Consider the following 21430-nt stretch of genomic DNA (forward strand, 5'->3'; position numbering starts at 1 on the left):
GCGGGCTGCTGGCAAAGTGTAAATGGTAGCCACCCACGCCATTCCAGCGTCGCCAACGAGCGAGCCCGAGGTGGAGGAGCGGGCCACAGGGCGAAGGGGCAGGTGTCGAGAGGTGCCGGACGTCGGACCGCCGCGAGGGACGGGAACGGCGACGGCGAAGTGCCCCCGAGAAGGTTGCCAACGGCACAGGACGAGCACGGAGGAGGGAGGTTTCGCTCGCGAGCACGAGGGCCGGAGGAGGAGACATGGCATTCGAGGCGTGCGGGCGAGGTTGGCGGGAGGATAGGACGCCGGGCATCCGCAGGTGCAGCTTGGACAGCGTTGGCGTCCCACGCATGAACGTCCCTCGCGACTAGCGATGGCATCAAACTGCGCTTACAACCTGCATAGCCGCCGTGCCGCCGTTTCCGGTAGGAGGAACGACCCAGGTGCACGGCCCAAGGAGTCGGGAGTACGATGGGCCGCTCCGAGTTTCACAAGTAAGTACCTGTACCGGCGGGCTGCCGGGCCAAGGCGCGGCCAGGCAAGTAGGTGTACCTGCGCTCGCTGGGCAAGCATACCAAGTACCTGTAGACTTGCGTGCAGGTAGGTGTATGCGTGCGAGTACTTGTACTTGTACTTGTGAGCACTTGCGCTTGCACTCGGCAGCACGACAACGGTCGTCGTCGGCTCACAATTTGATAAAATACGTGCGCTATGCCCAATATGACAATACGACGTCCCACATTTTGATGCGCCGCAACGCGCGAGCTTGGCCATGTTCACCTATTAAGGACACCTATTAAGTACTAGCAAGTAATAATTACTATGCATGTAAGTATGTACAGTAAGTAATTACAAGTACAAATAAGTACAAGTACTTGTTACTCGGACACCCAAGTTGCGCGCCGCCACTTGCAGCCTTCCACAGGCCCCTTGAGCCCCTGAAGTTACTTGCTAATCCTGCTACTAGGCACCTAGTACTCTACATGGTGCGCTTGGCCACTGTCTTACACAAGTACTTAACTAGGTACTTGGCTTGCAGTAAGTGCTTACTTTCTTTTCTTGTTGTGCCAGTATTACTTTCTGGTTGTGCTCGGTATTACGGTGAACTTGTACTCCGTAGGCCGACCTACTTGTCCAGCACTCGCACACTTACTTGCAGTACAGGCACTTGAGCAAGTGCAAGTAATACGACGTATACAGGATACTGCACCTGGTAAGCAAATAAGTACTCGTCCAGCAAAAGTGCTGGCACGTAGTACAGGTGCGCGGCCCCCCGGCGACAAACCCTCACGCTTCGGCACCCATCGGACACGGTTCTGCCATTTCACCGTCCTCGCTGCCACGGGCGCTACCGTTTCGCTTTGTCCGAGGACAGACCATCCTTTGCGAATTTCTGAACAGTTCGCTTCGCGACATGAAGGCAATCAGGGGCCACACCCACCCACCAACGTGCCCAGCTCCTAGTCGTTGCTTCGCACTGATTCATGCATGTGCTTGTACACGTGGGCGTGGTACGAATTGTACGTGCCGGTGCCGTACACGGTACACGGACGAGCAGCTGCTCGTGCCTCTGGTGGCGCCAACGTACAAGTAGGGGACACATGCCTCCGCCCCACGCTGGAGCCGGTGGCCGGAGAGTTCGGCCGGGCTGCGGGGTAGTTGCACTTCCGGGCGCTAGGGCCGAAAGAGCACTGGAGAGTACTTGTCGGTGTACTTGTGTGTGCACCTCTGGGAGCACTTTGCTCACGGGACCCGCGTCCGCGTTTTGCGTACGGCGTTTTCGGTACGGCATTGCAAGTACATGCGCTGCTCTTGGCCCCGTGCAAGCCCGGCTTTCATGCCAGCCGCGCAGCCATCGTCGTCGCGTGCTCCTGCAGCTTCCGACTCGTGCACGTCTCGCATTGCTCCGTCACGGGCTGCCGCCGCGAACGAGTCCTCTCAGCACCTGCCGCATTTTTTTTTGCTCGAATCGAGCTCGCATGGGCCGCCTTCCATCATCATCATCGCTCGGTGCTCGGCGGTGGAGGAAGCGGGACCATGCCGGCAGCCCACCGACTCCCGGCCACGACGAGCAGGCCAGTGCTTGTGGTATTGTCCAAGTCAAGCATCGTATTCCGCGACAGGTTCGACGCACAGCCTGTCGCTTCTTGAATTTGCCTCCCATGCAACTCCTTCCTCTGCGCATTCCAGCATGGTCAGGACGGGAGGATGACGCCGTACTTGGTCGGAGAAAAAGGGCAGCGGGGCACAAAACATGAAGGACGGCACCGAACAGTACGGAGCACATGTTCAGGGGTTCGAACCGTGCCTCGGGATATTGTTTCCTGACGGGCACGAATCCGTGCACGCGCATGCTCGGCCGCCGACAACGGCCGATGGAAATGTGAGAGGAAATGGCGATGCAGATGCGGAATCATGGTGCGACGGCATCGACTAACGGCATGGTGCTGGCGATTGTTAAGAGATTGGCGGCAAGATGGTGCGAGATGCTAACGGTTCCGGCTAGCCACCGTCGCCATGCGCTGTGGGGCGGTACGAGATACGGCCAAGTAAGTACATAAGTACTGTAATTACCACGTGCAGTGGGGTGGCAAAAATGTCGATTCAATTTGTAGGAGTAGCGCTACCAAAACTGAATCGTCACTTTTGTCAAGTGACTGTATTATACTTGGTTTATCAAGTACAGAGTATTACTCCGTACAGTGGCACTTTATTCATATGCATACCTGTACATGTACTTACTCCGTACCTTGTTATTCCTATTAAAAAAAAATCAACTCTTCCGTAGGCTCACGAGCCATGCCGTTATAATTAGGGCACGCACAGGCACGGAGCAACCGCACGGCGCAAAACTCGGCGGTCGACAGTTTCGCATCCTCATGGACGTGCACGCGCAGGACACGGTGGCCAAAGCCGTCGCGGGCGGGAGGCGATGATGGTGTGGCAGATGGACAATTCTGACGGCAGCGGGGTCATGAGCGTACCGACAAAGCTGTCGGATTGGACCATTGCGCGGAGGCGAGCCCGTACCATTACGTGCAATACCGCCACGTTACGTACCTCGGCGCGTACAAAAATATAAGAGCGCGAGTAATAATTTTATACTAGAAAAGAGGTGTAGAACATTAAATATTATAAATACATACGGCCTTTGGTTCTATGGAGCTGCCCGATAATAATATGTTCTATTATCTAAAGAATTGTTACGGGATCGGGCTAAGCCCGACTGTATGACATAGGACGAAGGGAGACAACAGACCCATGTAAGGGGCGCACGCAGAAAGGAAGCCCTAACCGACAAGCAGTCTTTCTTCCTTCAAGTCTTTTAATAAACTATATCGAGATTCCTAGAGCACATGCCTAGTGACGCCGTAACAATTGCAGTAAGTAGCACTTGCTGCAGTAATACTTCAGGATATACAACAAGTAGTACTTGTTGTATGTGTTGGCCGTTGGATCGATCGTTCCAGAAGGATCAAGTGTAGTCTCTTCCGGGCTCATATCCTCTTTTTTTTTTGTGCACCGTTACTTTAATTGACTCTAAGAATATACAAAGCACAGTCCTCTTTTATCTCCTGCAAGTCTTCGGATCCGGTCGAGACCAGGCACGGGCCGTTCGATAAGAACCATAAGTGGGTGGCACATACGCTCTACCACCACCATCGGCCCCACCTTCTCTTCGGCTCTTGCTCTTTTTCCTCAACCTCCTCGACATCTTCAATCTTCCTGTTACCGTCATCGTCAAATCGATCATCGGTATTGCAAACACCCGCAAGTTCTCCAGCGACATCGATATCTTCCTCGCCTTGCAGCACTCGGTGGACAATCTTCCCGATTAACCGATCCCGGGGGCTGAACCAGCTGGGGTCTCCGTCTCGGCTCTGCGGCTTCGACTGCATCCAGAAGAGATATCTCTGCGAGTACGAGGCAAACTTGAGAACGAAAATACGCCCGTTTGTCTTTGCAGTCGGTCGCGCCGTTGTGTCTCGCTCGTATGGACGGAAGCTGCACTCTTTGCGCTCTACGATAAGATGCATCTCGGGCATTTCCGATATGTTGTTGCGCGTTCGCCAGCAGAAGTGCACCAAGCCTAGATGGGGCCGGTTAACGAAGACGGAACTAACAGGCGGAAATGCAGAGCTTGGGTTCAAAACCGACCATCCTCGAAGTACAGATAGACATAACCGGGCGGGTCCAGAGGCTTGATCTTATTTGGCTCGCGTCCCGGCTTTGGCCAGTCAGCAGTTCGCAACAACGATGGGGGGGCCGGTGGGCCACGAGGCGTGGAGGACAGCTCACTGGGAAATCGCATCGGCCAGCCTTGAACGTAATGATAGGAGATATCGGCATGATCGCTCCCTCGGACACGACGATGGATTGAACTTGTCTCGAATCGACGTAACGGAGGTGGTGGATAATGCCCAGAAGCAAGCTAGCGGGAATCAATCGAAGCTGTTAGGAACAGAAGAACAGGCACCAGTTAGTAACTGGGCAAAGAATACAAATTTGAAGAAGTCTGTATTAAAATTGCGACATTCTTGTTTAAGAAAAGTGTAGGAAGAGCAGGATTATTTATACCTATGAGGTAGTACCTCAATCGATATAATGTGCACGTGTCGGGACTCTGGCTGCTTCCAGACAATGCATCTCCGAACGATCTGCTTGTATGCAATGCAGTTCCAAATACTCTGTTTGAGTCATACTACCAGTTGCATAGTTGGTGTATGCAACTGGTAGACTTGGTTAGTACTGGCATTCGGTCGCTACAGTGCAGTAGTACTACAGCAGTAGTCGAGTGTAGTAGTAGTACTATTACTAGCTGGTAACTGCTAGTCGCAGTGGAAGAGTCCCATTAGTGCGCAACGGTAGTACCGTTGGCAGGCAATTGGTCGACCAAGTACTATTTGTACAAGCTGTACAGCAGTAGTAAATCGGCTGGCAGTAGTACTGCCACCAAATGTTGCAAGTAGCAACACCCATGGATAGCATCTTATTTGGGTAGTCTTACTTGTAACACATACAGGGAGGTGTGCCCATATGGACAATATACCAGTTAGCCGTTAGGCCAAATGGCCAAAACTGTCAAAAGATCCGCCAGTGTACTCCGTACGGAGTAGCGAGTATCGCCCCCGCATGTGCGGTCATTTTTATGTGTATCCGTAGAGTGAGGCGCAAACATACTGACTGTACTAGGTACCTAGTATGTATCCCACGAGAAATCATTTTCGGCGTGGCCAACGCGGGACAGATGCTACGTGACTGGCGATGAAGGCATATTCCTTGCACATACTTACTTATGTACTCCGTACTTACTGCGCCTTTCGGTAAATAGTCAATATGGATCAGGTACCGACAAGGGCCATCAGCAGCTCAGCTTGGATACTGCTTGACAAAAAAAAAAAAAAAAGGAAAAGCAGCTCTAGGGTAGCAAAAAGAGGTCAAGTCTAAGTAGCTCTCAATGAACACAAATAATTACACCTCAAGCATCAACTGGAATCAATCCATTATTTTTGTGTCTTTGCATAGCGTATGTATATTGTGATGATAAGTACACTCCGTGCTGCAATTAAGTACAATTATCCGTACTCCGTACATGTTATCCTGTACTGTAAGTACAACTAGTTGTGCATGTACTTACTTACGTACAAGCTACATGTACACAGTAGTTGTAAGTACTTAAGCACACCTGCTGCCAGTGGCACGTATCCACCGCGCCCCTGTCGAACGCGCCATAATACTTACAGTAAGTCCCACGCCGGCACCCACCAACCCTCCGCAGCCAACACCCACTAATACCCACTGCACGACTCGCTTTCCGATAACAATTTCCCACCAGCTTCGGAAAACTCTTCCCTGCCCTGCAAGGCTTTTAAGACACATTACGCCACTCCGTCTTCAACAAGCCAACTGGGCGATTCCCGCAAGCAACAGCTTCCGGTTGCCCGGTTAGCTCAATCGGTAGAGCGTGAGACTCTTACTCCAGAGTACACGAAATCTCAAGGTTGCGGGTTCGACCCCCGCATCGGGCTATTCCTATACAAAGCATTTCAGATGCGATTGAGCTTGCGGGTTCGCGCCGTGGTTTATTTTTTTTTTTTTTTCCCTCGCCTGCCTGCGTGCTCTTCATACTTTTTGCCGCTGGCGCGCAACAGGTGCACACGAACGGAAGTGTACATGCAGGTAATAAATATTATTTATTAAAGTATTATTAAGTAGGTGTACTTCGCGAGTACTTGTAAGTGTAGGTACAAGTAAGCACTCTTTGTATGCACTGTTGTTCAATACTTTACTTGCAACAAACACCCTGGACATTGATGGAGAGAAAAAACGGAGCACAATTCTTTCCCATGGATAGATAGATAGATGCTGGCACGAATCAAACGTCCTTTGCCTGCTTCGACAGGCCGCCGGGACATCTTCTCCAAGCCAGCTGCCGAGCAAGTGCGGTGTGTTGCAGATGGCGTTCGGCGACGCTGCTCCGTGACCTTCCAACCTTGCTGCCCTCAGCGAGCGCCCCCTCCTGGCCACCATCAGCATCACCCACTCCCACCACCTAATGGCCAATGAGCTCGGTTGATCGAGAATCGGCCGCGCAAGGTTTCCTTCTCTCAGACATGGCGCAGCCAGATCATACAAAGGCTTCAAGCACGGAGCTGACGAGGAAGACCTGACAACCGTGGGCGCCGTGACCAAAAAATGGCAAGCCTCGTCAGAATACCGAGCTGACTGACCAATGGACCCCAATGTCCCGTGCTGAAGCGCAAAAAAAGAAGTGCCCAGTCATTGAATCATGCTTGGATAGGAAAAGCCCGATGCGGGGGTCGAACCCGCAACCTTGAGATGCCGTGTACTCTGGAGTAAGAGTCTCACGCTCTACCGATTGAGCTAACCGGGCGAATTGCCAACTTGCTGTGATGTACGTGTGCCGTATTGGCTCTCTTAAGCCAATCCGCACCTACCTCGGCCCCATGCCTTTCTCAGCCTCCCCACGCCTCTCTCAGCCTCCCCACGCCTCTCTCAGCGTCCCCACGACTCTCTCAGCGTCTCTACGACTCTCTCAGCGTCTCCACGCCTCTCTCAGCGTCTCCACCATCCGGCACCGACCTCCTCTGTCTGTCCTTGACGACGGCGCCGGCGGGCCGACGGGACCCCCTTTGATTCTCGCCATCTTCTCCATCGCTCGTGGCAAGCCGAATTAGGAATGAGTTGTTCGGTGCGTGACTGTCGTGACCTAGTCGCCGTGCCGGTGCAGACGGCCGAGGAAGCGTGGGTGTCGGAGATGGGCTGTGGTGTGAAGACGACGCCTTCAGCTTTCACCATTCGGGGCCGGCCATGGAGATGCGAGAGGACATGGAAGCGCAAACGATTGTTGCCAAGTACGAGACATGCCTTGAAGCCTATGAAGAGGCCAACCGATGAAGAGGCCGACCGATGGATGAGTCTCATGCGTCCGTCGAAAAGTCGCGTCGTGTACAGGGTTTTGACTTTTACAAGCAGGCTCCAGGCTCGGACGGCAAGGTACCACCGCTCACCGCCAGTATTCACCCTCGAGTGAATGGTCGTGCTGGTGGTGTGCTTTTCGAATGAAAGGGACCGATCCTCTTCCGTATTGCATCATCCCCCACTGTACCTTCCGCACGCCAACGGCAGGTGGATCGAGCCAGGTCGTAGGTCAAGAGCAAGTGCACCCCGCGACCGCGAAACCTGCTTCGTTCCCCTTCTTCCCTCTCTTTCTCTCTCTTCCCCTTCTCCTCTCTCTCCCCCCTTCTTCTCTCTCTTTAGCAGGGAAGCTGACTTGACATCAAGCTTGGGCAAAGCACCAGCTACTGAAACGGTAAAGCTGACCAGCCAAACGACAATTACGAACCATGGATCCAACATGCCAGCTTACGACTCTGATAAATCTGGAGATGAATCTTCCATGGATTTTCAACCGGGCAAACGAATCAAAAGCACCAAAACGTCGGCTCTACCAGATCCAGCTAGGTCGTCGGTAAAGAGCTGGCGCATCCCGCAACCGCAAAACCTACTGTTTCCCCCTACCTTTGCTCTCATTTCCCCTTCTTCCTCTCGAAGATCGAGAATGAGTTCGAGAGCAAGCATGGGTCGCATGACTGGCCGCCTCTGCGTCCCTCGGCTCGGCGCACGGCATGCCGTGACTGGTCGAGCCTCGAGTGATGGTCGGGGGATCCCTCACTACCCCTTCCTTCCGGTTGGTGCCCATGCCTCGGGACCGCAAGGAGCCATGCGATGGGTGTATAGTACCGGCACGCCTGCCCCGAAATGCGGATGCCATGCACGAACCAATCGTGGGCGACGCATTTCCTCGTCTCCGATGTCGTGGGCGGCCCACGAATAGGGGCTTCCGGTGGTGGCTTGTGCACAATACCAAGGTTCGGCAGCCACCAAAGCCACGGCCATTGTCCCCACCATTGTTCGTCGACGACGACGAGCGACAGAGGCTGCCGACGAGGATGTCTTCGTCGACGGCGGGGCGGTTCCATTCCATTCCCTTCCATGGCCGCTTCTTCGTGCTGCGCATGGCACCGACCGACTCGCATGCTGCGCAGCCGTCGAGGCGAGCATATATGACGCCCGACATGCGCCGTCCCCCATTCGCCCATTCCCGTCCCTCGCAGGGTCTCCGCGCTTCGTCGTCGCCGCACCCGCCTTTCCGAGCCCTCTCGACGTCGCCGACGGCTGCCTCTCCGCATTTAAGCATGGAAATGATGACGGCTCGAGTGGAGGATGCCTACCGATCCGCCCGCCTCACGTATGTGAGGATCAACCAAGGCGATGGCCGGTTCCGCGCCTACCTGGTCGAGCAGCTGAGCCACCCGGACATGCAGGCTCTCCTGGCCAGCAGGGTCGTCCTGCGCCCCCCGGGGGACGACGATGTGAGCTACCTCATGAACTGCTTCGCCAAGTCCTACCTCGCCGTCGCCATCTGCCTCCCCCCCAGGCCGAGGCAGGCGGTCGCTGCCGACGCCGACGCCGACGCCGAGCCCGACGCCGAAGCCACCATCATCGGACAGCTGATCGTCGGCGAGCAGGGCATCCTCGCACCCGTGTCCCACAACCGCACCGTGTCGATGAGCATCTCCATCGCGAAGCCCCACCAGAATCGGGGATTCGGCCGCGAAGCCGTCGACTGGGCCCTCGAGTGGGCCTTTCGCCACGCCGGCCTTCACACTGTCTGCGTCCGCGCCGCGTCGTACAATGCACGTGCCCTCCACCTCTACGAGAAGATGGGTTTCTCCCTCGACGGAAGGCGCCGGCAGTGCATTTGGTTCGACCGGGGGTGGCATGACGACGTGCTGTTTACCATGACGGAGGACGAGTGGGAGGCACGCGGCCACGTCGGGACTCGCCACGAGGATGGAGCCCTTTCGACTTCGGGTGGAGGAAGAGTTTCGTGCTGAATTCAATCGCCATGCAAACGCTCTTCCTCGTTGATCGTTGTCTGCCTTGGTCTGATGGTGCATGAAACGTCTCGTCAACCTACGCTACGCCATGCCGACGGTAACATTCCGTGGTCACGATGAAACCGGTAGTGCACCGCCGCGCTCTGGAGGCGCTCCGTCGAAAATCAGGTAAAGTTTGCCATGCGGAACGGCGGCTGGACAGCCAGGAGGCGACGCAGCGACGGTGACGGCGAGCCAAAGCTGATGCGTCATGTGCCGTTCGAGGTCGCACGTGGACGCGAATCGAGTCGATGCGTTTGAAGATGCGAGCTCCGCGGACATGCCGTCCCCGAACAGAAGACCCAATAGGTGCAGCTCCCAAGAAGGAAGGCGACTCGATGGAACGTCGGGTCGCCTCCGACAAGAGGGAGAAGACCCACGCAGCAGAGAGGCACTTTGGTGTCGGACCTGTGCTACTCGTTGAACCGACGGTGCAGATGCCGCTTTGTTGCGTGGAACCTTGGCCAGGGATTTCATGAAACTCTTGGCCAGAGAATGCGTCGTCCGTCGGAGGAGAGCTTCGGAAAGCGAGCGGTTCTCCCTCTCGAGCCCTCTGCTGCAGAGCTCCCTTTGCCTTCCTTTCCAGCACTTACCGTTGATGGTCGCAGACGATGTTGTCCTGCGTCGGCGGCGCGACGTGCAGTGCCGAGATGCTACGCAAAGTGTCTTGCTCGTTTGAAAATGTCTCGTGGAGCGTCGGTCCCGATGATGCGTAAAGTATCATGACTTGCGTTAGCACCCAGCCGACATTCATCATAAATTAGATCCCTCGAGCTCCCCTCCCACGGTAAGAGCCTCCATCCTCCTCATGCACTAAGCGGTAGCGTAACCCCTGGCACATACTGTTTTCTCGAGATTTCTCGGTGCAATATTCGTCACTTGGGAAGATTGCAACAGCAAGAGACGACATGATTTCTCCACTCTTCTGCCTCCTTGCCCTCGTCGGCGTCGGCGTCGCCGACCGTTGGGTCGGCATGGAGAGCCTCCCCGACGGCCTGTACAGCGGCCAGACGCACGACGACGGTTCCACGACCATGACGTCGCTGCAGTCGGGAGCCAAGTTCACCTTTCCCCTCGTCGGGGACGACGGTGAGCGGGCGAAGCGATCCGTCGACGATGCGCTCGCGAAGCGCGACACGAGCTGCTGGGGGTACGAGCTCGACCACGACGGCGTCGACGAGGGCGTCGTCGCCCTCAAGAACTGGGCGGGCAACAACGGCCAGACCATCTCGTCGGGAGACACGACCAGCTACTTTGGCTTCAACCGCAAGGGCGTCTACGTCTACTACTGCATCAATCAGGCCCACAGCCAGGGGAACCTCGACATCAACGACATCAACTACGCCCTGCGCAACATGGACGGCACCTGTCGCCGCTACGAAGCCGGCTACTTTCTGTGGCCCGGCACCCCGGAACTTGTGGGAAAGTGCCGATCGGGTACCGCCGTCTGCCTTGGATAGAAGGGAATCGGCAGAGGTGCAAAGGGGCGAGGTGGGGGGGCAATAGAGAGAGAAGAAGGGGGAAAGAGAGCAAAGAAGGCTAAAAGAGAGAGAAGTAGGGGGAAAGGGGCAGAGTTCAACGGGGCGAGGAATTGGTGGTGCTTTGCTTGCCGCAGGGAGGCACTGGAAGGGAACGCTCACTTCCCCTCTTCTTTTACATTCTTTGCTGAACTTTGTTTGCAAGAGTTGCTGTTTCCGACGGCGACATATGTTTCCACCCAACGGACGGAAACGATTGACACACGTGCGTAACAACGAAACCTCACACACCAATCGATCATCTCTACGTGATAGAACCCTACCCTTCGCGCCGCGAAGCAACTGGAAGAGGCTATCATACTTCACAAACTGGGATGCAATAGACGAGGAACGTTTTCCTACGAAAGAATTTAGGTTGTCTGGCGGCAGTCGAACTAGTGGTAGTATTTAATAGGATGGAGGCTTTGGTCTAGGATATGTACTTGCCGAGGATCGATACAGTTTATTGATGCAATGTACGTCGCTGCTCAAGAGGTGAATCTTGCATTGCTGTTCATGTCGGGCTTTCAATCTCCATGTCATCGAAAAGCCATCCGTCAAATGCTCGCTTATGGGGAGGGACGTAGCCGGTTGCGTCCATTGTGTGAGGCATGGCGTGAACGACTGGGTCTGGTAGATACGACGTTTTGGTACATTTTGACTCGTTTGCCTGGTTGGAAATACATAGACAATTAATTCATCTGCAGAGTTATCAGAGTCGTGAGCTGGCTTGTTGGATCCATGGTTTCGTTCGTTGTTGTCGTTTGACTGGTCAGCTCCACCGTTTCAGTAGCTGGTGCTTTTGCCAAGCTTGATGTCAAGTCAGCTTCCCTGTAGGATTGTTGGCTTGCCATACAGCATGATCCTTTGCCGCTTTGCCCAGTCCCTCGCGTTCAGATGTGCAGTGGCACATTTTGAAAGGCATCACGGTGACTGGTCGCTTGGGACTACGTGACGACAAGGCCCAGACAAACGTAGCTAAATACAGGCAGCAGACGGAATGACACATCATGATCGCTGCAACCATACAATATAAATGTCGTTAGGGAACAAAGGCAAATATATACAAAGCGCAGGCATTGAATGATGCTTTGGCCTCGGTTCAAGTTCAGTTGTACTGTTGGGAGAGGAACCCATCAATCAATTATACCAGCGCATCATGGCCAACGTATATTCATGCCAGCATCCAACTCTCAGCACAGGGCCATGCACGTACGCTGTTCAGCATTCCATCTCATCATCCAGTCTCCTTGTGCTTCCTTACCCTCTTCTGTCTCTGAATCCGCACCCTGTCGGGCCGAGGCTCCTTCGCCCTATCCGAGTGCCGTCGGCATTAGCATGCGAGGCCGCAGCAGTGGAAGACGAGCCGCAACAGACCTGTGATAATGCCGCAAACTAAATCCGTTGTCCCCAAGTGGCCCGAACCCTGCATCCTTGAGCTCAGTGTCGAGGCGAAGATGGCGCCTGGCGACGGGCGCACCGGGGTCCAGAATGTCAGGCAACGATGAGGACTTGAGGGAGTCGGCCTCGGCATCAACATAATCCGGGTCGATGGAAATCGTCTCCAGACGTCGTTGCTTCTCTGGAGGTCGAGAACCGAGGTGCGATTCTTCCGTCGCTGGTCGTTTTGCGTTCCGCAAGCCGAATCGTTCACCTGAAGGCTCCGGGCCGCCGGGCGTGTTCGACTCATGACGATCCCGATGGGATCGTGATGGCCCTTCCGAGCCGTCCTCATTCGGCTCCGCGAACACCGTCGAGTGCCCGCCTGGGCTTCCAGGAGAGTCCGTCCAATGGAGGGGGTCCGGAGGTGGGCAGCGGCAGAGGCCTAGCAGGCGCCGCTCATGATCATTCACATCCATCAGGTATGCCTCCAAAGGAAGGAGTTGCGAACGCGGCGTCGGGCCAACCTCGAAGGGGAACAAGGGGTATTCAGCGACAGGGCTCGGGAGTTGATTCTGAACGGTCACTTCCACGTCGAAAGCCGCCGCGAGGTGCAGCAATGATTTCGTCAAGTCGTACCGATCGTTCTCAAAGGGCGGTCGTTCCGGCAGGGCAGAACGCTGCCAAGGGCTGCAGGTGGATGGAAGGGACCGTCAGAGCCGCCTTCTGGACGAACTTGCGGAAGCCGGCCGGGACTTACGGGTGTGCCGGCGGGGGACGATGATCACCCAAGCTAATGTTGCTGCCGATGCTGGTGCCACCGCTCCCTCTCTTCTGCCGTCGACTCGACGGACTCGACAAAGGCCGGGTGGCATCGATGCCTCGAAGTACCTCGGAGAGATCCATGGTGGGCAACGCTTTTGGCCTGCGAGCAACGGCGTGCAAGTTGGGCGAAGAATGATTCTAGGTTTCCGTGCAGGCTTCGTACGAGACGAAGAAGCCTTTTAAGTACCGCACGTTGATGGACATGGTGGGTGCTAACAAGGTACCCCGGCAAAGTGTGCGCACCCATTGGCAAACGAAAGCAGCGGCACCGACTGCCTGGGACGATAGCTGCACCCCAGGGAGAGACAGCGACTGCACCGGGCCCCGAAGCGACCCGGGGGCTTGGGAATCCGGTGCAACATCCCATCCGTCCCCTCCTTTCTCGCAGACGTTTCGTCATGTGGCCGAGTATGCAGCCATTCAAGGTCCCATTGCCTTGAAAAGTGCCTGGGCATGCTGGACAGCGTGGATGCATTCCCGGAGGCATGCCAACACTGGCAATTGAACAATGGGTCCGCGGAAGAAGCGCTTGACGAGGAAGTGAAAAAGTGCCAGCCCATTGGGTTCGTTGAAGATGGCGTAATGACAACAGCAGGCACGTCCAAGTATCCGCACGAAGAGATGTAGGATTGCGTGCAAAGAGAGGGAGAATTGATATCCGATGCTGAAAACGGAGTGGACATCAAGGGATGGCCAGAGATTGGCTTGGGCGCATGCTGGCGCTGAACACATCCGGGACAATCAGGAGAAGCCGATCCAGGTACGGAGTATTACCTCTTCCTGCTTTTCGGCACAGACGGCTTGGAAGTTCATCAGTTCCCGGCATGCTCGCCACTCTCCGCAGCGGGAGGGCGGAGCCGGCGGGAGCGACCGCCACAGCAGAGGGCAGTACCTTGGCATGCGAGTACGACATTCTGGATACGTGTACGGAGTTCTCCGTATCTTGGTCCGTAGCGATGTTCTCAGAATCCATGTCAAGAGTGATCGACGTGAACTGGCCACGGTACTGGACAAGCTCGGCCGGAATTGGGGGCACGTCGGATGGCATCCCATCGACAGCCTACGAAGCCAGGAGGCAGTGGCTCCCAGGCAAGGCGCCCACGGACTATCCGGTCCATGACGGCATAGAAACGGACAAGAAAATGTTGATCATTCGACCTTGAGTCAGTCACATTACCAGGGGGATGATGGTGGAGAGAAATTGTTCAGCTTACCGGTTATGAGCATGCTGAATGGACGGACAGTGCAAGCATGCATGCAGACATGTTCCAATGCACTCCAGAGACAGCAAGAAGGTAATAGTGCCAGGCCGTACACTCCGCACAGGGGACGCGGCTCATGTGTAACGGAAGGGTGAGACAGGGAACGTGAGCCAATGGTCGCTGGGTACGAGCATTGGGAGGTGTGCCTGTACGAGCCGACCAACCAGCCAGCTTCAGCCGTACCCCTGACAGAATGTCTTTCCCGGCAGTGATCTCCTTGGGAGTCGGACGGAGACTGGCGATGATCGGTGCTCACACAACACGATCCTATTTCCCCCCTCAGGGACAGACACGCCTGAGTGGTATATGGAGAGGCAGAATGAGGGTGATAAGATGGGGAAGAATGACGCAGCGGGGAGAAATGGGTTTCCACGTGGGCAGCGTACGTGCGACGCCCAGCGAGATGAAAGCTTCGAGGATGCCGGTTCCGAGGCTGCAGGGGTTCGTTCAAGCCTTTTGATTCGACCACTGTTGCATGCCATGGACGGGACAAAGTCGAACGCGAATGATCTGGTCCGCTGCCTGCCAACATCATAAGATAAGTCAGAAAGGGACGACAAGATGGACCTCGCAACAGGCAGCTTGCAGACCAAGAAGTGGGCGCCAGTGCTTAACCAGCGCACTCTGAGGATAGCACGATACGAGTTCGACCAGGATAGAACCCTCGAGCATCCCGACTTTTCAGAGTCGAGGCTTCCGAGCCCAACAGGGACTGGAGCATCCAAGCACTGGCCATCTTTGGTCGGCGGGCACTGCTCCGCGTACTTGCCCACCGTCGTCCTTTTCCGGCATGGACCAACGGGAGAGCATTTGGGATGCGAATTTGGCCAATGGAAGCGCGACAGCACAGCAGTAGGCACTGCCAGGTATCCGGGTCCGCTGTCTTTCGGCGTGCTTATCTTTCTGCATCGTTGGTTGGTTGGCGATCGGCGGTGCCAGAGTCCGAATGGAGGCAAGCTGGTGGTGAAATGGTGAAACGAGGCAGAGCTCGCGAGCAAGGCATCCCTGTTCAGGCATGTACTCGACGTACGCCGAAGTAGGTGATGGTTATTAGTACCATATCCATACCTTTGCTTGACGATAGATTGACGTTGTCCTCTGCCTTCCGGCTGCCATTGCTCAACTCCAGAACGAGGCTGAACGAGACTGAAGAAAGCATCTCGCGTGCCCTGTCGGTCATTTCCGGGGCATGTTTATTCTTCCCACCGTCCTATTTCCGAGCTCGGAAAATGAAGACGACGCAGTACTTCCGTGGCAATACAGGGGAGAATTGTACTCACGCGCAACCCCCACTGACCTCGGATCTAAGGCGAAAGGTAGTTGGCATACCAACTATCTACCCACCCACTACCCACCGCAGAACGACCGACGTGGCAAGACCACAGTCAAAACGCCGGCACCGGGAAAGTTGCATTCTCTTGCCTTTGGTGATTGCACATGTTTGTGCCCAGAACGGTTGAGCCCGAGACAAGTTGCCGCGGGGTGTGCTTGGGTGCGACTTGGAGGCGGCAAGCTCGTGGCCGGGTGCCAAGTCGGATGGAGGGTTGCCCGACGCTCGCAAGCAGACGGAGTTTCAACTTGGCATAGGCAAGAAAAACAGCTGAGACACTGTAATCTCAAGGCGCAGCCCGAGCCAAGCGTGGCGAGTCAAATAGAACCGGGTCTTTGAGGCTTCCCAATGATTCCGGAGAAACGCAGGCCAAGGCGAGTGCCAGCGTGACACAACAATAGGCTACGCGTAGCCGAGAAGGTTGCGAAGAGGTAGGTACGGCAGCTCCAGAGGAGCCGTAGCAAGACGATTTCGGTTCACGAAGGGAAGGACGACGCAACAAAGTTGGAGATGAACAAGATGGATGGCAACAATGTGTGTTTGGACGATTTCATGAAATATTCTGTACAGTGCGTGCACACAGTACTACATGTTCGAGTTCCAGTACGAGTACATGCAGGAGTACAATCACGTGCAAGTGTAAGTAAGTACATGTACGTGTTCTTGTAGGTGCAAATTTGTAGGTGTAGGTACATAATACGTCTACACAATGCGTAAGTAAGTGTGCATGCAAGTAAGAATACATCCAAGTGTAGATGTCGATGTACAGTGCGTGTAACGGCACGCACTTCAGCGTACTGCAGGAGCACCGGAGGCAAGAACATGCACTTGGAGGTGTATGCAAGTGTACGGTACATGCACGTTGTGAGGCCTTGGATGGATTCGGGGTTGGCTGTGCGGGGAGGCTATCACGACCATGGCCGGCATACGCGCACTTTGTCATGTCTCAACGCTCCAACCTGCATGGCGGCCAAGCCTACGCCGTTTCTTTCCTGATGCTACCCGAGAAAAGCCAGACAAGCGATGCAGTTCTACATCGTGCCGTGGGCGAAAAGCGAGGGAATCAAAGATGTGGCTTCCGCGAGACGAGCTGCTAGCCGTGGGGAATTTCATGTTCAAACACGGATGAGTTTGTCTTCCGGATGAGCTCATCGCCATGCTCACGGCCCCTCCAACCAAGCTGCAGGGCATCGCCGGCCTGCCCGTCGCCGCAGGTGGAGGGTAGATGGCATTGTTCATCGTCTACGCTCGCGGGGCCTCTACGACGATGGACATGTCACGCAGTCGGAAGGATTCTTGATCATCAAAAGAAATTCGCTATGCATTGCCGAATAGTCTATGCCTCCACGGCCCACCAGCGGACACGGCCGCACTGCCTTTTGCTTCAGTCGACGATCAAGCCGCACGCCCTCGGGTTCCGCGAACAGAAGGAGAAGGATTCGTCGTTCTCGCCGTCGTCCCATTGGTTGTCGCCTGGGTAGTTGTCCCACTCGGCTTCTTGCCTTTGGCCGTTGCCCCATGTGTCGCCGCGGTTCCCTTGGTCATAGAAATAGTCATTGCCAGTGGCCACCGGCGCCCTGAAATCGGCTTTCGACCACGGGGCGGCAAGCCCCAGCCCGGCCAGGGCGGCAACGAGAATGGTTATGGAGGCGTGCATGCTGGAAATGTGGAAACGAGTCAAGTCGTCGCGATGTGGGTTTGTACGGGGAGAGAGTGGCTTGTGGAACGAATGGTGACGCTGGTTATGTTTATTCTGTTTGGTCTGTTTGGTCTGTTTGGTCTGTTTGGTCTGTTTGGTCTGTTTGGTCTGTTTGGTCTGTTTGGTCTGTTTGGTCTGTTTGGTCTGTTTGGTCTGTTTGTTCTGTTTGGTCTGTTTGTTCTGTTTGTTACCTCTGTTGTCCGGCTCCGACGTAGATATATATATACGATGGGAGGAAACCTTTCGCAGCATGGCCCGTTTGATTCGAAACCAAAACGCACATCTACTGGTGGAAATTCCCATGCTACCTGCGACGTGCTTCATTCGAAACCTCGGCCGACGTCACGAACGCCCGCCTTGGTGCATGTTTCCCCGCCATGCGTTGGGGGCCGATGTGGTTGAAACGTCGACGATGCGGTGGCGGCCTGCCCCCTTGCAGCACGCGTGGGAGCGGTATTCGGAACGGCCCCAGCGTGTACGCTTGCCCTCTCCGGGGCACGCCATGGTAGGCGTTCACGTTCGCGCCGGTATGCTTGGGCACGTGACGGCTCGGCTCCTCCAACGCCGTTGCTGCCGCCGTGACTGCCAGGAGGTGCCCAAGTAATAATTAATGCTAGTACTTGGTTTGCGGGCACCAACCACCAGAACAGGTGTTTCGGCCCAACCACGGCTCGCGACTCCGCCCGCACTGTACGGCACGATACGACTACGGCGAGCGTGCTCTCGTCACTGCACGGCTTCAACCAACCGCACCGGAACCTACCAGGTACTCAGGGTCCCAAGTGCGCGCCGGTGACCAGACGACGTACGGACGGGTGGCTTTTCCGTGACAGTGGAGGAAGGGAAAAACGGCGGAGCAAGGCGTAAGTTCGGCGCCGCCGTCGCACGAGCACTCTGCGCACGCGTGCAGGCCGTCATTCGCACCCCGTACTCGAGCAGGGCTTCTGCCTACGGGCACCTGCAAGTCTTGCTCCGGGCGTACGCAGGTGCCACGAGGTCAGCATGAACACGGGAGAGCACCGTGCACCCACCCAAATGCCAGCACGTACAAGCACTGTGCTCCACTTGTGCCTGGAGTGCAGTAAGCAGGCGCTTTTACGGAGTACTACCGCAAGCTTATACCTACTCCATGCACGCTGCTTACTGTATAAGTGTAATTACTGTACGTTGTACTGTACTTACAGCGACATGACGTGTGCGTGTGCAAGTATTACTTACAACTAAGCACGTGCTTACCTACAAGCATGTGGCATGACTATAGTTGTACTTGCTGCGTGCTGTAATGCGTCGTATTCCTTGCCATGGCGGCGCTGTTGAACGTACTTAAACCTGCGAGTACAGGTACCTGTGCAAGTACGGTGTGCCACAAGTACCTGACCGTACCGCCATAGCAGAGCGTCGCCATTGCTCCGTGGTCCGTGCTGGCTACAAGCAGGATTACTTTGGTACGTACTAGGTACGGAGTACGGGGTGCCTTGTAGGTACTTGTACGAACACACCCAAGTAAGTCAGACCCCCCACTCATGGGCCCCCCCCCCTCTTGGGCCCCCCATTTTCCTACCTTCATCAATACAAGCTACACATTACAACCGCGTTTTTTCGCGTAACTTAATTGATTTTTACAAGAACAGCTATTCCTAGCTTATTTAATGGCTAAAAAAGCTAAGTATACCGAAGAAACGCTCCAACTAGCCGTATCGGCTGTAAAAAACGGCCTCTCGTAGTACCAAGCTATCTCTCAGTATGGAATTCTACGGACAACACTCCAAAACCGATTACGCGGCCACCTTCCAAGAAATAAAGCCTATATCCCATTACAAAGGCTCTCAAGGGATTAAGAAAAGCACCTTCGCGATTGGGTCCTTATCCAAGGCGCATTAGGGCTACCACCGTTACATCAGCAATTAAAGGTCTTTGCCGCCCGGATCCTCGTTGCAGGAGGGGACCTTTAACCCCTCGGTAAGAACTGGATTACGGGCTTTTTACGCCGTAACCCAGAAGTTAGTACCGTATAAGGTAAGTCTATTAATTCGTACCGTTTAAACGGTGCTTCTATAAGCCTTATTAAAAATTGGTTTAATTTACTGAGGCCCTCCGAGATCCAGGCTATCCCGCTACAACACCGTTGGAATATAGACGAAACCGGGATCCTCAAGGGCCTCGGTAGTAACGGCCTAGTACTTAGGAGGTCGGATAAGACATTCTAACTAAAGAAGAAGGCTGGATCGCGTTGTTGGACTACTATCGTGGAATGTGTATCAGCTGTTGGCCAAGCCCTTCCACCACTAGTCCTTTTTAAGGGTCAGGACTTACAATACCAATGGTTTCCGGAGAATCCGACCTTCCTCGAAGAGTGGTACTTTAAGGCAACCCCTAAAGGCTGGACTAACGACGAGGTTGCAATACAGTGGCTTAAGCAGATCTTTATACCTTAATCTGGAGCATCGAAAACGGAACGAAGGCTACTTATTGTTAATAGGCACGGAAGTTATTAGACCGATCGATTTATGTATGCCTGCTTCGAAAATGGTATCTACCTTTTATTCTTACCACTACACGCCTTACACGTCCTCCAGCCACTCGACGTATTGTGTTTTTCACCTATCAAAGCTGCCTACCGCCGGGCTATCCAAGATATCCTTTTTAAGGCTTGTACTAACGATTCAGCGCCAGTTGGTAAGGCTACCTTCTTACATTGCTATCATCAAGCCCGTACGGAAGGTCTTACGGAACGGAATATTAGGGGAGGGTGGAAGGGGTCTGGGTTATAGCCTGTTAATATGGCGAAGCCGTTACTAAGCCGCCTTGTCTTGCAAGATGAATGTTACGGAGTCGCTAGGCGACTGCTCTAGGACTCTCAATGATGTTTATTAAAAGACTTGAAGGAGGGAAAACTACCTAACAACTAGGGCTTCTAGTTGTGTGCGTTCCTCCTAGTGGGTCCCTTGGTTCCCTTCGTTCTCCTATATCGGGCTAAGCCCGATACCATAACAATGAACCCCTAGCTATCTCGGAAGCCGAAGCCCTAAAAAGGCAATTAGAAGAGGATTATAACCCTCTGCAAACACCCCGACGATCACACGACTTTCGGAGCCTTGTTGTAAAAATATACGCGCCTAGTCAAATTGACCGTATAGCGCGGCAGCTATTTTCTAAGGTAGGCCGGGCCCTTAACGCTCAAAATACCACTCTTGCAACAGCCCAGGCTAGAATCCAACAACTAGAATATTAAGTCGATCGACTTAAGCCTCGGAAAAAACAAAAAGTAGCCCAAGATCCCAACGGCCGCTTCGTACAGATCGATAAGATTATCGAGACCCAAAAACGGTACGAACGAACACTCAATCCAGCACCATTATCAGCAGAAACGTCTAGTTACGGATTTGAAGACCTTTGCTTTGAATGGCAGCTTGAATAGATACTATAGATATTTTATTTTAATTTTATTGTATCAATAATACCTCGTTTTGTAGCTTTAAAGATAGCTTGTTTTTCCGTATTGGGGGGCCCAAGAGGGGGGGGGGCCCATGAGTGGGGGGTCTGACTTACTTACTTAGGCACTTATGGAACTGGTGGGACCTGGGAGGCAGAGTGCTTGTGCTTACTGTACTTATTCACAGTCCAGTACAAGTGCTTGTTTAGTACTCCGTATTACTCCGTACATATACGGAATACAACAGTACAGTATGTTGTACAGTAGTTGTACTGTACATGGGTGCTTGTTCATCGACTATTATATGTACTTAAGTACATGTACTGTGCTGTAAGTACTCCGTAGACTCGTCGGCACTCGGCACTTCGTTAGTAATTAATGATACCTCAACCACCAAGCCCAAGCGCATGTAAGCACAACCAAGTACAAGTACTTACTGTACTGTAAGAACGGTAGTTACTTGCGGTACGGGGCACCACACCCAAGCACCGTGCTGTCGTGCTGGCCATTGTCCTTGTCCGATCGAACAGCCGGC

The 21430-nt window shown here is 54.3% G+C and overlaps 5 protein-coding genes, 2 non-coding genes and 1 pseudogene across 7 annotated transcripts; 4 read left to right on the forward strand and 4 right to left on the reverse strand.

Moving 5' to 3' along the window:
* Nucleotides 1-3635: 3635 nt before the first annotated feature.
* Nucleotides 3636-4335, reverse strand: DCS_04299 (uncharacterized protein; the record flags this gene model as incomplete). Its single annotated transcript, XM_040801611.1, has 3 exons — nucleotides 3636-4075; nucleotides 4144-4213; nucleotides 4285-4335. 3 exons carry the CDS (start codon nucleotides 4333-4335, stop codon nucleotides 3636-3638), a joined length of 561 nt encoding a protein of 186 aa, XP_040656644.1.
* A 1590-nt stretch (nucleotides 4336-5925) lies between these two features.
* Nucleotides 5926-6014, forward strand: DCS_t48. The gene has a single exon. It is a non-coding gene; the product is annotated as a tRNA-Lys (tRNA).
* A 777-nt stretch (nucleotides 6015-6791) lies between these two features.
* On the reverse strand, nucleotides 6792-6880 carry DCS_t69. Its single transcript has one exon. It is a non-coding gene; the product is annotated as a tRNA-Lys (tRNA).
* Nucleotides 6881-6953: 73 nt separating this feature from the next.
* Nucleotides 6954-7404, forward strand: DCS_04300 (annotated as a pseudogene).
* Nucleotides 7405-8279: 875 nt separating this feature from the next.
* DCS_04301 (uncharacterized protein) lies at nucleotides 8280-9407 on the forward strand (the record flags this gene model as incomplete). Its single annotated transcript, XM_040801612.1, has 1 exon — nucleotides 8280-9407. The coding sequence occupies one exon, from the start codon at nucleotides 8280-8282 to the stop codon at nucleotides 9405-9407; it is 1128 nt and encodes a 375-aa protein (XP_040656645.1).
* Nucleotides 9408-10357: 950 nt separating this feature from the next.
* DCS_04302 (uncharacterized protein) lies at nucleotides 10358-10909 on the forward strand (the record flags this gene model as incomplete). Its single annotated transcript, XM_040801613.1, has 1 exon — nucleotides 10358-10909. One exon carries the CDS (start codon nucleotides 10358-10360, stop codon nucleotides 10907-10909), a length of 552 nt encoding a protein of 183 aa, XP_040656646.1.
* Nucleotides 10910-12203: 1294 nt separating this feature from the next.
* On the reverse strand, nucleotides 12204-13252 carry DCS_04303 (uncharacterized protein; the record flags this gene model as incomplete). Its single annotated transcript, XM_040801614.1, has 3 exons — nucleotides 12204-12279; nucleotides 12344-13036; nucleotides 13107-13252. The coding sequence occupies 3 exons, from the start codon at nucleotides 13250-13252 to the stop codon at nucleotides 12204-12206; spliced, it is 915 nt and encodes a 304-aa protein (XP_040656647.1).
* A 3604-nt stretch (nucleotides 13253-16856) lies between these two features.
* Nucleotides 16857-17420, reverse strand: DCS_04304 (uncharacterized protein; the record flags this gene model as incomplete). The annotated part of the gene is made up of 3 exons (XM_040801615.1): nucleotides 16857-16961; nucleotides 17044-17135; nucleotides 17189-17420. 3 exons carry the CDS (start codon nucleotides 17418-17420, stop codon nucleotides 16857-16859), a joined length of 429 nt encoding a protein of 142 aa, XP_040656648.1.
* Nucleotides 17421-21430: the final 4010 nt, after the last annotated feature.

The sequence above is a fragment of the Drechmeria coniospora genome, chromosome 02 (genome assembly GCF_001625195.1).
Source record: "Drechmeria coniospora strain ARSEF 6962 chromosome 02, whole genome shotgun sequence".
NCBI classification, from domain to species: Eukaryota; Fungi; Ascomycota; class Sordariomycetes; order Hypocreales; family Ophiocordycipitaceae; genus Drechmeria; species Drechmeria coniospora.